The following is a 14,981-nucleotide window of genomic DNA, read 5'->3' as shown; positions in this document are numbered from 1 at the left end:
ATAATAGCAAAATATATATCTTTTTTTACCTTCCATGAAAGAAAAACTAAGAAAAGCCAAAAAATAAGTGACTAATTTTATTCACACCTTGTAAAATAGGCCAACTAATTATCCATACTCATCACTAACTATTTTCCATACTTCTCCCTACCCATTAGTCGGTGACCCTGGTAGTTGTGACGCCAGATAACCCACAATCAATCAATCAATCCTTACCCATTAATGCTCTCCATGTTTAGACCCAAATCTCTCCATAAGGCTTCATTAACCTCAAGTCCTTTCATCCTTATCAACATAATATTCACCATCCCTACTAAAAAGGACTCCTTTGTGCCATTCCCTATTTACCTTCTTAGGGCATAGATCTTCCCTAATTGGGTGGTAATGTATACCCTAGACAGGGAGGGGAAAATAGTTCCCTAATTGTGGGACAGGATTCATGAAGGGCCCTATTTAAAAAGAAAAAAATTCCTAATTTTCTCTCAAGAAATAAAATTCCACGTATTTGTAGATAGTATAGTAGCCCTTCCACCCCCCTCTCCGACCCCAACACACATAAATCCCCCCCACCCCCCCCTCTCTCTCTCTCTCTCTCTCTCTCTCTCTCTCTCTCTCTCTCTCTCTCTCTCTCTCTCTCTCTAGAACAAACGAAAAGTAGAAAGGCCCATTACAGCCCCCATTTTGGAAAAGACGAAAACACCCCCCCTCTCCCTCCCCTCCCCATCTTCCCCCTCCCTCCCACCTCCCCTCCCCGCCTCAATGTATCCCAGGAAGGACCAAGGCGGAGCCTGGGAGAGTGTCAAGGGAGCGACCCCTGACCCATTAAGGTCTCATGTTAATTTTCCAGCGGTATGAACTCTAAAAGCCTTCTGGGAAGAGAGAGAGAGAGAGAGAGAGAGAGAGAGAGAGAGAGAGAGAGAGAGAGAGAGGTAGCCTAGCATACATATATATATATACATATATATATATATGTATATATATATATATATTGTTTTTATTTTCCAATACCGAGTATGACATCCTTCCATATAATAATTATATAAAGATAATTATTATGAGAATACTCACATCCTTAGGGATAGGAGAACCGAGCCTAGCATTATCCTGGACATACTAGACCTTGGATGAAGTTATTAAATTGACGAAAAGGAAAAATGATAATTGGGTCAAACTGGGAACAGCAAAACTCAAAAACCGACTTAGGCAAAACACGAAAATGAGAGAAAGACAAACATCCAGATTAACAACATTAAATAAAATCACAAAGTATAATAAAAAAGATGTAAATAGTTGATAAGTAAAATCAATAAACCATAACACCGGAAATTTGAAGTAGAAATAGAAATACGTGAAATTAGAATGATGAGATCATTGTAGTAAACAGAAATAGAACGGGAATAGATAAAGCTGTTTATTAATATTCTCCATTAGAAAGTCGAATGTAGAAGGCTAGATAAAATTATCATCATTATACGTTCTTCTTCTTCTTCTTCTTCTTCTTCTTCTTCTTCTTCTTCTAAGCATTATTCCATCTTTTCAAGTTTGTGCGCCTGCGCGCGCGTATGTACCCATATTCCGCCATGTTTGTCTTTGTGCGTAAACGGTTTCTTCAGTACTCCATTAGTCTTGCGTTCTTCCTTCCTCCTCCTCCTCCTCCTCCTCCTCCTCCTCTTCCTCCTCCTCCTCCTCCTCCTCCTCCTCCTCCTCCTCCTCCTCCTCCTCCTCCTCCTCCTCCTCCTCCTCCTCGTGCACGTGATTTCCCCATTTCCAGACTCACTCTGTTCTTATCCAGCTAATTTTTTTTTTTTGGCAGGCGTGTCTGGAAACGGAGAGAGAGAGAGAGAGAGAGAGAGAGAGAGAGAGAGAGAGAGAGAGAGAGAGAGAGACTTATGGAAAGCTGTCGGCGCCTGGAATTGGTTTTCTGTGTCACTGGTGCATTTGAGAGAGAGAGAGAGAGAGAGAGAGAGAGAGAGAGAGAGAGAGAGAGAGAGAGAGAGAGAGAGAAAATTACTGCTCCTGTATAAAAACATTGATAATATGAACACTCTGACCTATGAAACTCTCTCTCTCTCTCTCTCTCTCTCTCTCTCTCTCTCTCTCTCATCTGAGAATGTAGAAATATACACATAACACCACTTAACAATCTCTAACGACGCCAATCTTTCGTTTCTCAACGACCAATTGACGTTGCCGACGACCTCATGAACAAGCCATTACGACCCAATCGTCCCAATCACCGAGTGGCTTCGTTCATGAAGGTCTTCAAGGTGGCGGAAAAACGTCTTCGATTCGCCAAGAGCAAACGCTAGATTTAGTGGTTAGATGACGTCATCATGACGTAAGGGTTTTAATTCTTCTTTAATTGATGTTGGTGGGATTGGGTTGGAGGTGTCGTCACGAATGTTGGTGTAGATGTTAGGGCTGAGTATATAGGTGAGTAGTTTGGGTGGGGATGGATTACAGTGAGGCCTAGGGAAGCTTAGTAGCCTTAATTTTATTAATATTATGATAAATGAAAAATAAATACCAAAACTTTCGCCTAGGGAAATCTTTTGCTGGTAAAACTTCAAGGGTGAAAAGTTTATTGGTAAATAATTTAGATTATCATTTAATTAGAAAAGTTTATTTGGTAAAACTTCAAGAGACAGAGTACTTTTGTAAGTAAAACTTTCTAAGGGTAAAACTTTAGACAGGAAGACCTCCAAGAATGGAACTTTGAGGAGAAAGATCTTTAAAGGTTACGTTTTCTCTGGGAAAACTTCGATGGTACAGATTTCAATGGCAAAACTTCTTTAATAAAACTTCAGGGGGGAAAACTTACATGGTAAAATCTAAAAGGGAAAACTTCATGGGGAATACTTCGGTTATTAAACTTGAGGGGGGGAAACTTCGATAGTAAAAACTTCAAGGGGAAAACTTTGACAGTAAAAGCTTCAAGGGGAAAACTTCAATAGTAAGAACTTCAAGGGGAAACCTTTATAGTAAAAACCTCAAGGGGAAAACTTCGATAGTAAAATCTTCAATATGAAAATTTCTATAGTAAAAACTTCAGTGGGAATACTTCGAAGGAGAAACTTCAAGGGAAGACTTCGAAGGAAAAACTTCAAGGGAAAACAGACAAGGTAAAACTTTTAGGCGAAAACTTCGACGGTAAAAAAACTTCAACATTTGATAAAAAAAAAAAAAAAACTTCGAATAATAACTTGCTTCGACGACTAAAACTTCAAAGAAAAAAAATCGACAGATAAAACTTAAAAAATTCCGAGAAGTTGAAAAACCTCGAGCTTTCAAAAAAAAAAATTTCGACAGCAAAAACTAAAGAGGAAAAATAAACGCGGCCTAAAAAAAATTCGACCGGAAAAAACTTTACCGATTAAAACGTCAAGAAGCTAAAAAAAAAAAAAAACCTGGACAGTGCCAGGAACATCCAAGAGTGGGAACGAGGGTTCACCAGTTGTTTAGGGATTGACTGGCACTTCAAACCTGGCGCTGCAGGCTGGATGGTGGAAAAAAAAGTGTGTCTTCTCACAAAAGGCAAATGTACCCTGATGGTGCACTGGGATGCTGTTAGCCCCGTGCCTCTCTCTCTCTCTCTCTCTCTCTCTCTCTCTCTCTCTCTCTCTCTCTCTCTCTCTCTCTCTACACACACACATATATATATAATTGTATAATATATATATATTATATATAAACTTCCGCCAAATCTTATTATTGCAACGAAATCATAAATGACAAATTGATTAAAAAATTCTAATCATAATTTCAAAACAAATATGTATATATAAAAATTTTGATTGATTTAATTATGACATTAACGTTCCTCCTCCACCAGATAATATAATCAAAACACACTCTCTCTCTCTCTCTCTCTCTCTCTCTCTCTCTCTCTCTCTCTCTCTCTCTCTCTCTCTCTCATTTGCGCGCGCGCCTACACGCCCGTGCGTAATGGAGTCGGGTAATTATTTAGGTCATTTTCCCTCCTAAGTTTAAAAGAGGCTGAGGATAATACTTTAAATTCTTGTAGATCCTCTCTTCACTTATACTGACTTTGTTGCTATTTATGCATTGTGTATTCATGTGAGAGAGAGAAAGAGAGAGAGAGAATCATTAAGATACCGTTTCACAATGGAGAAATGTTTATGTGTGTGTGTGAGAGAGAGAGAGAGAGAGAGAGAGAGAGAGAGAGAGAGAGAGAGAGAGAGAGAGAGAATGAATTATTAATATGCCAGTTGCTAAAGGACAAAAGTTTATTTCATTGAGAGAGAGAGAGAGAGAGAGAGAGAGAGAGAGAGAGAGAGAGAGAGAGAGAGAGAGAGAGAGAGAATGAACGAATCGCTTCATTGAAAGAGAGAGAGAGAGAGAAAATGAACGAATCGCTTCATTGAAAGAGAGAGAGAGAGAGAGAGAGAGAATTATTTATATGCCAGTTCATAAAGGAAAAATATTTACGTGAGAGAGAGAGAGAGAGAATCATTTCATTGAGAGAGAGAGAGAGAATCACATAGATCTCTCTTTCGCTAAATCCACTCTGAGCATTGAGAAAAATCCCACGTAATAGAGAGGCCATTATCCCGATGTCAGGATTACCGTGGTATACCATTATTGGCTATTACTCAGCTGTTATCTAATGGCTGTTGCGGATGGATAGCAATGTGCCATCAGTTGCTATCAGTGGGATTGGTTCAAATGGTAGGAACTGACAGCTGGTTTGAGTTGAAGAGATGATGTTCATATTTGGAATTATTTTAATTGCTTTCCAGTACTTTGTGTGGATAGCAGGTTGACTTCAGGTTGCTATCCAAGAGGTTAATTTGTATTGAAAGAATGGAAAGTTGTTTTTTAATGAAAAGTTTTTTCTAAAATTTGGAATTTTCCCTGAATGGAATTTATATGGAGAGGCATAAGGATGGATAGCAGATTAGCTATCACGTTGCTGTCATAAAGGTTAATTTGTATTGAAAGAATAAAAATTTTTTTTTTTTCTTTTGAAGAAAATGCTAATTAAGTCTTGTTTCTCTAATGTAGTGTATACCCCACCCCACCCCCACCCCCACCCTCCTCCTTAAATCATAAACATGGTAAGAACAGAATATAGAATCTTATAGTAAAACTATTCCTATCAATTTAGGGATGGAAATTCGTCTATCCCCTTCCCCTTCCCCTCCTCCTCCTCCTCCTCCTCCTCCTCCTCCTCCTCCTCCTCCTCCTCCTCCTCCTCCTCCTCCTCCTCCTCCTCCTCCTATCATAAACATGGCTAGAAACATAATATAAAATCCCGTAGTGAAGTTATTCCTTTCAATTTAGGCATGGAAATTCATCTCTCCCTCCTCCTCCTCCTCCTCCTCCTCCTCCTCCTCCTCCAATCACAAACGTAGTAGGAAACTGAATATAGAATCTCATAGTAAACTATTCATATCAATTTAGGAATGGAAATTCATCTATCCCCTCCTCCTCCACCTCCCCCTCCACCTCCTCCTCCTCTCCTCCTCCACCTCCTCCTCCTCCTCCTCCTCCTCCTCCTCCTCCTCCTCCTCCTCCTCCCATCCTTAAATCATAAACATGGCTAGAAACAGAATATAAAATCCCGTAGTGAAGTTATTCCTATCAATTTAGGCATGGAAATCTCTCCCTCCTCCTCCTCCTCCTCCTCCTCCTCCTCCTCCTCCTCCTCCTCCTCCTCCTCCTCCTCCTCCTCCTCCTCCTCCTCCTCCTCCTCCTCCTCCTCCTCTTTCCATACCGAGTTATCTCAGCCACACACATGCGGGTGAAAGAGATCATCCATCTCCCACGGATTGGCTCTCCACTGTATCCCATCTGGTTTGCATGAAGACCTCCGCTCATCCGTCTTATTCAGAGGGATTTTGATGCTTATTGATGCTGCTACGGCAGAAGAGAGAGAGAGAGAGAGAGTATCTCTCTCTCTCTCTCTCTCTCTCTCTCTCTCTCTCTCTCTCTCTCTCTCTCTCTCTGTGGTTCTTTTCGACTGATGCCCCGGGAAGAAAGTTTAGTTACTCTTTTTCGACAGTAGACAGTAGTTTACTCTCTCTCTCTCTCTCTCTCTCTCTCTCTCTCTCTCTCTCTCTCTCTCTCTGATCTGAATCTACTCGTTCATTTAATCTTATAACTCTTGTAAATATTTAGTGGTGAAATAAGACTGCTTTTCATACTGAATTTATTATTATTATTATTATTATTATTATTATTATTATTATTATTATTATTATTATTATTATTATTATTGTCGTCAGTAAATAAAGTGTTATCTAGAAGATCATTATGTCAGTCTCTTCAGAAGATTCGGCATTTGCAACCTGAAGAGGCACCATTAACAAGTGCCACAGTTACTGAGGGCCATCAGATAATACTGTCTAAATATTAATGTAAATTGTTTTATTTAATAATTTAATATATATATATATATATATATATATATATATATATATATATATATATATATATATATATATATATATATATATATATATATATATATATATATATGTATTCAGCTAACATACAGGAAAAATAAAAGAATATAATTTATTGTCACACGTTGTTTAGTGACATATAAGCATACAGTATTATATATATATATATATATATATATAATATATATATATATATATATATATATATATATATATATATATATATATATATATATATATAAATTATCTGCTTTACTGTAAGTGAAATATGGATTACAAAGATCGTGATGATAATTGATAAATTTTCTTTCAGATTTAATGAATAACAGATTATATAATAATTTACAGTCTTTATAATAATAACTGAAAATAAAAACAGAATATTGTGTTTATTAAAACATTTATAAAAAAAACAGCACAGTTATGGAAGAAACCGAACTGGAATTCCTTGTCGTGAAAAATGTGTGAAATTATCTTTGAAAAATGACGCCCAACTATAAACTTAAACCACTGACCAGTCTGGCAGCAGACGACGCCACAACGATGCCTTAGTCCTCCCCTCTCCCCCGCCTCAAAAAAAAAAACAAACGTTTCAAAACAAACGTTTTTTTAGGAGTCGAAAAAAAACGTCGAGGAACAATGAACGTTTACGTCGTCTGTCCCAAGAGGCGTCTCTCGAACGTTTCGCTCTGCAGCTAATTCGGATTCCTGGAGGAGAGAGAAAGAGATAGAGAGAGGGAGAAAGAGAGGGAGCGAGAGAGAGAGAGAGAAGGAGAGGAGCCATGTCCCTCGTACGCTCCAAATCCCTCCCAGGCGTCGGGCCGGAATGGGACGGCTCCGAGGAACAGTCCGGGACCTCGCGCTCCGCCGGAGGCACCTCAGGCGGAACAAGGGATTCCGGCGTGGTCGTCGTGCAATGCGACCAGGCGTCCTTCGCCTCGGACGCGAGGTCGTCCCTCCTGGGCGACCTGAACTCGGGCGTCGCGTGCTCCGAGGCGCCCTCGGAGGCGAACGAGGAGGAGGAGGAGAACCACAAGAACAACGACGACCCCAACAAGAAAGCGACCATCGGCAGGCATTACTATCCCGAAGGAGGGTGGGGCTGGATCATCCTGACGATGGCGCTGCTGGTGCAGATATCCTCCCACGGGTTTCATCAGGCGACGGGGCTCCTCATCCTGCATATGGTGAAGGAGTTTCCGTCCATATCCTACATCTCCGCAAGTAAGTCTCTCTCTCTCTCTCTCTCTCTCTCTCTCTCTCTCTCTCTCTCTCTCTCTCTCGTTATTCTCTCTATTCTCTCTTTTTCTGTTATTCAATTATTCCTCTTTTTGTTATTTATTCTTCCTCTTTGTTTCCTAATTCAATCTCTCTCTCTCTCTCTCTCTCTCTCTCTCTCTCTCTCTCTCTCTCTCTCTCTCTCTGTAGGACAGGTGTTCCTTTTCCATCTGCAAATGAATATTTTGGTCATATTAGTAATTCTTGTATATGATTTTTCTTTACCACTTTGATCTCTCTCTCTCTCTCTCTCTCTCTCTCTCTCTCTCTCTCTCATCACCTGTTAATTGCGAAATCAAAGTAACTAACTATACATGTGTGTATATATGTGTGTGTATTTATATACATACATGGTTAAACTTGAATATTAGTTTGTATCAAGTCTCCCCGTTTAATCAAACTTTGGGAGGCTTAATAAACTACCCAGCTATTGCTTTCAAGTTTGCCAAACTTCATGTTAATGAAAGCAGAATGTATGAATTTCATTCAGGTTTTTCTAGTTTTTTTATTGTTTTATAATTTTTTATTCCTTTAATGTCTATACATCATCAAAATACGTCAGTCAAAGTTTTTATGTTTTGTTATGTTTTTAGTTTTTTAGTTTTCTTTGTTTTTTTAAGATGTTTATGTTAAGTTTTGTTTATATGTTTTTGGTTTTAAGTTTTTAATTTTTTTCTTTTATGTTTTTTAGATTGTTTAAAGATTTTCTTTAAAGTTTTGTTTGTAGGTTTTTGCTCGTAAGTTTTTTATTTTTTTATTTTTTAAGATTTTTTAAAGATTTTTTAAAAGTTTTGTTTGTAAGTTTTTTGGTTTTATTTTTTTTTATTTTTTCTTTTAAGTTTTTTCATTTTTTCTTTTTTCAAATTTTTTTTTTACATTTTTAAAGATTTTTTTGTCAAGTTTTGTTGGTATGTTTTTTGGTTTTAAGTTTTTTTTTTGAGATTGGCTCATTTGTTCCAGAGTTTGTTCCATGGACCGTGGTAACAGATTTGTTCAGCTCGTCAAGTTTTGACTGATTGAGTTGCAAGTTTGTTTGGTTTTTCTTAAATGAGTTGAGTTTGTGTTCTCCAGATTTTGATTAGTGTAATCCTGAGTTTAGTCAGTTTTGGTGTTAATACTTTATATTTTATATTTTGTTTATATTTTGGTTGTTATACTTTATATTGTGTTTTTTATATTTTGGTTTGTGTATTTAGTATTTTATGCATTTTTGTTTGGTCTGTATATATATTATATATATTTTATATTTTTTATAATGTGATTTTATATATATATTTTTTATAATATGATTTTTCTGTTTTATATTTTTTTACATGTAGTTTTTACATTTCATATTTTATATATTTTTTATTGTTGGTTTTTATCTTTCCTATTTTATATTGAATTTTAATGGATTAAATCGGTTAAATTACATTGAATTACATTCAATTTAAACTGTTCACATTTTAAAACAGCAGCAAAACCATATAGCATCATTCTCCGATAAAATAAAATTTGAAAAAATTAAAAAGTGGCAATTCTTACAAAAAAAAAAAAAAACTCGATCCGGTTCAGTAGAATCGAAACCTTCGCAAGAAATCGTCGCAAAGGATCCAAACCTGAAGATGAATGGCTTTTATAGGTTCGAAAACCATTTGTCAAATCCAAATTTCCCTCTTAAAGGGTTTCACAACCATCAGTCATGTTGGTCTGAATTAGCTGTTTGTGCATTTGTGAGTGTGTGTGTGTGAGAGAGAGAGAGAGAGAGAGAGTTTTGTCTTTGTGATAAGGTGTTTCATTTGGTTTCATATTTTTTTAATATTTTTCAATTCATCTCAATATTTTTATTCGTTTTAATCTATTTATTTGTTTTCATTTTTATTGTGTAAGTTTTTATGTTTTTTTTTTTCATTATTTTTCTGGTTAAAGGTAAATTTTTTCTCAGTTTACTGTAATATTTTTATTTTTGCTAATTTATTTTTTATTTTATTCTGTAAGTTTTTTAAATATTTTTGGGGGGTTTAAATTGTTTCATTTTACTTAGATTTTTTTTTTTAAGTTTTCACTTTTTTATGGAGTTGGTGACAGGCAATGTTATTCTTTGAGTTCCATTTATTTTCAGTTACTTTCTGTTTTTCTTAAATTGTTTCGTTCTTGAAGTCGACTTTTCATTATTCTTTTGTTTTAGTTTTTCTTAAATTATTTATATTTTTCTCTTTATTCCAAAGTATTTCATTTATTCTTTTGATTTTTGATTTGCAACAGGAACATTAATTTCTTCTCGATGTTTTCCAAAAACTAAAACGATGTTGTGAGATATTTACCAAAATCCTAAGAGATGTTTGTCGAAAATATTTTTGATGTTTGCAAAACGTCAATTAATGTTGTGACTAATATTTACCAAAATCCTGAGAGATGTTTTTTGGAAACTTTTTTTTGTTTTCCAAGACCTCAATTGATGGTCTGACTAATATTTACCAAAATCCTGAGAAATGTTTATTGAAAACATTTTTGATGTTTTGCATAACTTCATTTGATGTGATTAATATTTACCAAAATCCCGAGAGATGTGTATAGAAAACTTTTTTGATGTTTTCCAACGCCTCAAATGATTTCTTGTTTGAAATTTGCCCAGATCCTGAGAATTTTTCGAAAACATTCTTGATGTTTTGCAGAACTTCAGTTGATGTTGTGACTAATATTTACCAAAATCCTGAGAGACGTTTTTCGAAATATGTTTTGTTTTCTCCAAAAGGGAAGATGTTATTCCGAAAAAAATTTTTGATGTTTTCCAAAACTTCAAACGATGTTCTGACTGATATTTACCAAAATCTTGAGAGATGTTCATCGAAAACTTTTGTGATGTTTTCCAAACCTCAATTGAGGTTGTAACTGATATTTACCAAAAATTCACATGATTCTAAAACACTGAAAATATCTTTAAAATTTGAAGACACGATCAACCCTCGTGTTTTTGTGTGGAAGAATTCGACTCGACGTCTCAGAAGGAGATAAATGAAGGTGATGATAATGGTGATGATGAAGGTAATGGTGATGTGGTGACAGTCATGGTGATGGTGATGACATTGAGGGTGATGATTATAGTGTCGAAGATGATGATGATGATGATGATGATGGGGCTGGCGTGAAGAGAGATATTAAATAATGATGGAGAACGAACACTGAGGGTGATTTAGATTGAAGGCCTGTCATTCTGAGAGAGAGAGAGAGAGAGAGAGAGAGAGAGAGAGAGAGAGAGAGAGAGAGAGAGAGAGAGAGAGGAGCATTAGAAATGCATTGATATAAGAACTTAATGGACGACAAGTTAAAAGAATTTGAATTATTGAAATGTCTAGGCATTGAGATTGAGAGAGAGAGGGTGTGGTGCGTTAGATATGCCTGTTATAAGAATGATAATTTTTGAAGGCCTGCATTGAAAATGAAATGAGAGAGAGAGAGAGAGAGAGAGTGTTTCTATAAATACAACGTATTCATTCCAATTTTTTATAGAATTCATATTACTGAGAGATTACGGCCTTCAAGATCAGAGAGAGAGAGAGAGAGAGAATACCACGATGGAATTCAAAATCCATAAATTCTCCCGTGGGTGTCGCGTCGTGAAATTTTCCCCCAAATTTTGAGACGGGGCTATCATTTGTATAGGTTATTAATGGTCCCATGACAGGCATACAGAACCTACCCCCCAGCGGGTACAGGGACAGGAAGGGAAAGACCTCCTTCACCCCCCCCCCCTCTTCCTTTCTCCCTTAAGATGAGTGTTTACAGGAATGGGTCAGTTTCGACCTCCTAGGGAAGGTCAGTTCTTGTGGTCATGTTCTTTCAGCTTAAAAATAGGTAAAGGTCTCTCTCTCTCTCTCTCTCTCTCTCTCTCTCTCTCTCTCTCTCTCTCTCTCTCTCTCTCTCTCTCTCTCTCTCTTTTCTTGAAATATTTTCTTACATTATCTGTTTTTAAAAGGTTAAAGAAATATTTTTCCAACCATTTTCTCAATTGTTTTATAAGACAATAGCACTTGATATTGCCAAGGCTCCATTGAAGAAATTGATGGTTTTATTGCTTAAAAGAAAGGTATGTAATTGTTATCATTTATAGGACAGTAGTGTAAATAGACGTTTTTTTGTCGCTTTTTTGTCTTCTGTAAAAGAAAACTATTGTGTCGGCTTTGTCTGTCCGTCCGCACTTTTTTTCTGTCCGCCCTCAGATCTTAAAAATACTGAGGCTAGAGGGCTGTAAATTGGAATGTTGATCATCCAACCACCAATCATCACACATACCAAATTGCAGCCCTCTAGCCTCCGTAGTTTTTATTTCATTTAAGGTTAAAGTTAGCCATAATCGTGCTTATGCAACGATATAGGATAGGCCACCACCGGCCCGTAGTTAAAGTTTCATGGGCCGCGGCTCATACAGCATTATACCGAGACCACCGAAAGATGGCTCTGTTTTCGATGGCCTTGTTTATACGCTGTAGCGGCTGTACAGAAAACTCGATTGCGCCGAAGAAACTTTGGCGCATTATTACTTGTTTTGTTTTGTTTTAATTCCCCAGAAATTTATTTGTTAATTTATTGTGCACTTCTAAAAATGCGCCAAAGTTTCTTCGGCGCAGTCGAGTTTTCTGTACAGCCTCTATAGAGTATAAGCAAGGCCATCGAAAACAGATCCATCTTTCGGTGGTCTCGGTATAATGCTGTATGAGCCGCGGCCCATGAAACTTTAACCAAAGCCCGGTGGTGGCTTATCCTATATCGTTGCCAGAAGCATGATTATGTCTAACTTTAGCCTGGAATGAAATAAAAACTACAGAGGCTAGAGGGCTGCAATTTGGTATGTTTGATGATTGGAGGGTGGATGATCAGCATACCAATTTGGAGCCCTCTAGCCTCAGTAGTTTTTGAAAGACTTAGTTTTACTTACTTCACTTAGTAGAACATTCTCTCTCACACAATTGAAAAGTTGATTAATATAATATGCATAACATAATTTGTTTTGTATATAAAGGGTAAGATCATGAGACAATTAAATTCTGTGGTAAAATCTTGGTAGTTGATATTAGTATTAACAGTTGTACTGCTATCAAACTTTACATTAGTACTAATAATGATATGGTATAAAAGATATTAATATTATTGGAAACCAAGTTACGATCACACACCTGCTATAGAAATGAACAACTTCCTTGAGATTCAAACAAGGGCTCTCAAGTGAAGGGCAAGGGTGCTACCAACTGACCCACAAAGGTAAAAAAAAAAAAGTTGGAACCTAAGTACTTGACCAGTACCTAAGGTGTCACCTAGTGAAGTTGCACACGTTGCATACCTGCGACTCTGTTAATTAGCAGTAATTGAATCGAATGGTATGCAGGGTGTTGCTGCAACCTGACCAGGCAAAGCCTCAGGTACTGTTCAAGTACTTAGGTTCCAACTTTTTTTTTTACCTTTGTGGGTCAGTTGGTAGCACCCTTGCCCTTCAACTGAGAGCCCTTGGTTCAGTCTCTATGTCAGGAAGTTGTTTATTTCTATAGTAGGCGTGATCGCAAAGGCCGCCAGTAATGTTCAGTTATACCTGCGCGGTTATGCCTGCACAGTTGGCCTGTGCAGGCAAAACTGAACCCATTGACGTTCAGTTTTGCCTGCACTATCATAACTGCGCAGGTATAACTGAATGTTAATGGGTTCAGTTTTGCTTGCACAGGTCGACTGTGCAGGCATAACTGAGCAGGTATAACTGAAAGTTAGTGGCGGCCTTAAGTTGGTTTCCAAAAATATTAATATCTTTTATACCATATCATTATCAGTACTAATGTAAAGTTTGATAGCAGTGCAATTGTTAATACTAAAATCAACTACCAAGATTTTACTACAGAATTTAATTGTCTCATGATCTTACCCTTTAGATACAAAACAAATTATGTTATGAATATATTAATCAACTTTTCTATTGTGTGAGATAAAGAATGTTCTACTAAGTGGAGTAAATAAAACTTAAGTCTTTCAATTCTTAATTTCATTAAAAAAAATAAAATATCTTTTATTATTCTTTTGACAGATTTTTTTTACAGACCCAGGAAGCCATTCCTGAGTCCAACCCTCCCTATTTATCCGGGCTTGGGACCGGCACTTAGGTGGGTGGGTTACCCCTGCCCCCCTTAGTGGCTAGGTTAAAAATGTTTGTTCCTTGCACCAAAGGAACGCTTGCTCTTCTGCAAAACTCGTCCACAACAGTGGAAAGAAAGTAAAAAAGAATAGAGAGAGAGAGCGAGAGATTCGTCTTTCTTGTGGAATCAGAGGTCCTCCTACCAGGCACACGATCCCTTTATTGTCCCCCGTAGTATCTCTTCTGCTGCACTTTATTCTTGATGATTTCGAGGACCTCATCGAAGAAGGCAATGACGTCTGCTTCTTGTCCTCGAATCGTGCAGACTTCCGAATTGTCCACTTTGGGCCCTTGGAAAGTGACGTTGTATGTGCTGGTCAGCCTCTTGATGTTTTGGCCTCCTTTTCCAATGACCATGGCCCGTTCTTCTCGGTCGAGGACTGTCCTGTAGAAGCACTTTCCAATCTTAGTCAGCTCTTGGGGGAATTGCTCCTCTGGGACGTCGGTTCCTCTCTGCTGGCCAATTCTGCCTTGTCCTCTGTTAAGAGTAGGCCTCAAGATCTCCTTAATATCTCGGCAAGCTTCTTCGACATCTCCCAATTGGCCTTGTATCATGACGAAGGCCTCGCTCTTCCTGCGCATGATGATCTTGACGTTGTGCCTCTCCTCGATCCTCCTGACGTTGGCTCCATTGGGCCCAACCACAAGCCCTTTGTGTTGGGCGTCGACGTCCAGCCGATATTTGCCTGCTCCAATTCGGGTCAGTCCATCCATCGCGATATCACAGTCCTTCACAGTGACCTCTTGAAGGACGCCTTGGATGTATTGGTAAGCTTTGAAGACGTTGTTCATATCTCCCCCTAAGTGGCAGACTTCCCTGCTGTCATTATCCCTGGGGAGGATCACCTGCACGTCGTAGAGGCGCCTTATTTCTTCCACTGCTTGTCCCTTAGGGCCCAGGAGGAGACGTCGTCCTTCGAGAGGCAAACTGAATTCGTAGAAGTTTAAGCTGACAAGTTGAAGGTCCTTCTCCTTCGGCCAGTTCTTGATGTCGTTGAGCATGGCAGTTATAACTCGATCAGCCTTGAGGGCCTTCTTGAGCGGGCCGAAGATGGCGATGTAATCCCGTTGATCCTCTTCGTCAGGAAGGTAGATGGTCACATCCTGTTCGTTGATCAACC

The 14,981-nt window shown here is 37.9% G+C and overlaps 1 protein-coding gene across 4 annotated transcripts in view; it reads left to right on the top strand.

The window, feature by feature from the left end:
* LOC136852956 (monocarboxylate transporter 10-like) overlaps positions 1-14,981 on the top strand; it is a 530,164-nt gene that overhangs the window by 418,168 nt on the left and 97,015 nt on the right. For 2 of the 4 annotated variants that reach the window (XM_067128031.1, XM_067128032.1), the window contains exon 2: positions 6,742-7,652. The exons of the other annotated variants lie outside the window; for them this stretch is intronic. In XM_067128031.1, the coding sequence (XP_066984132.1) occupies positions 7,211-7,652 (442 nt within the window). In that variant the 5' untranslated portion in view covers positions 6,742-7,210. The remainder of the gene's footprint in view (positions 1-6,741; positions 7,653-14,981) is intronic. 4 annotated transcript variants of the gene reach the window in all.

Source organism: Macrobrachium rosenbergii, chromosome 26, assembly GCF_040412425.1.
Source record: "Macrobrachium rosenbergii isolate ZJJX-2024 chromosome 26, ASM4041242v1, whole genome shotgun sequence".
NCBI classification, from domain to species: Eukaryota; Metazoa; Arthropoda; class Malacostraca; order Decapoda; family Palaemonidae; genus Macrobrachium; species Macrobrachium rosenbergii.
The sequence above is the reverse complement of the archived record's forward strand: the minus strand, read 5'-3'. Positions and strand labels throughout refer to the sequence as shown.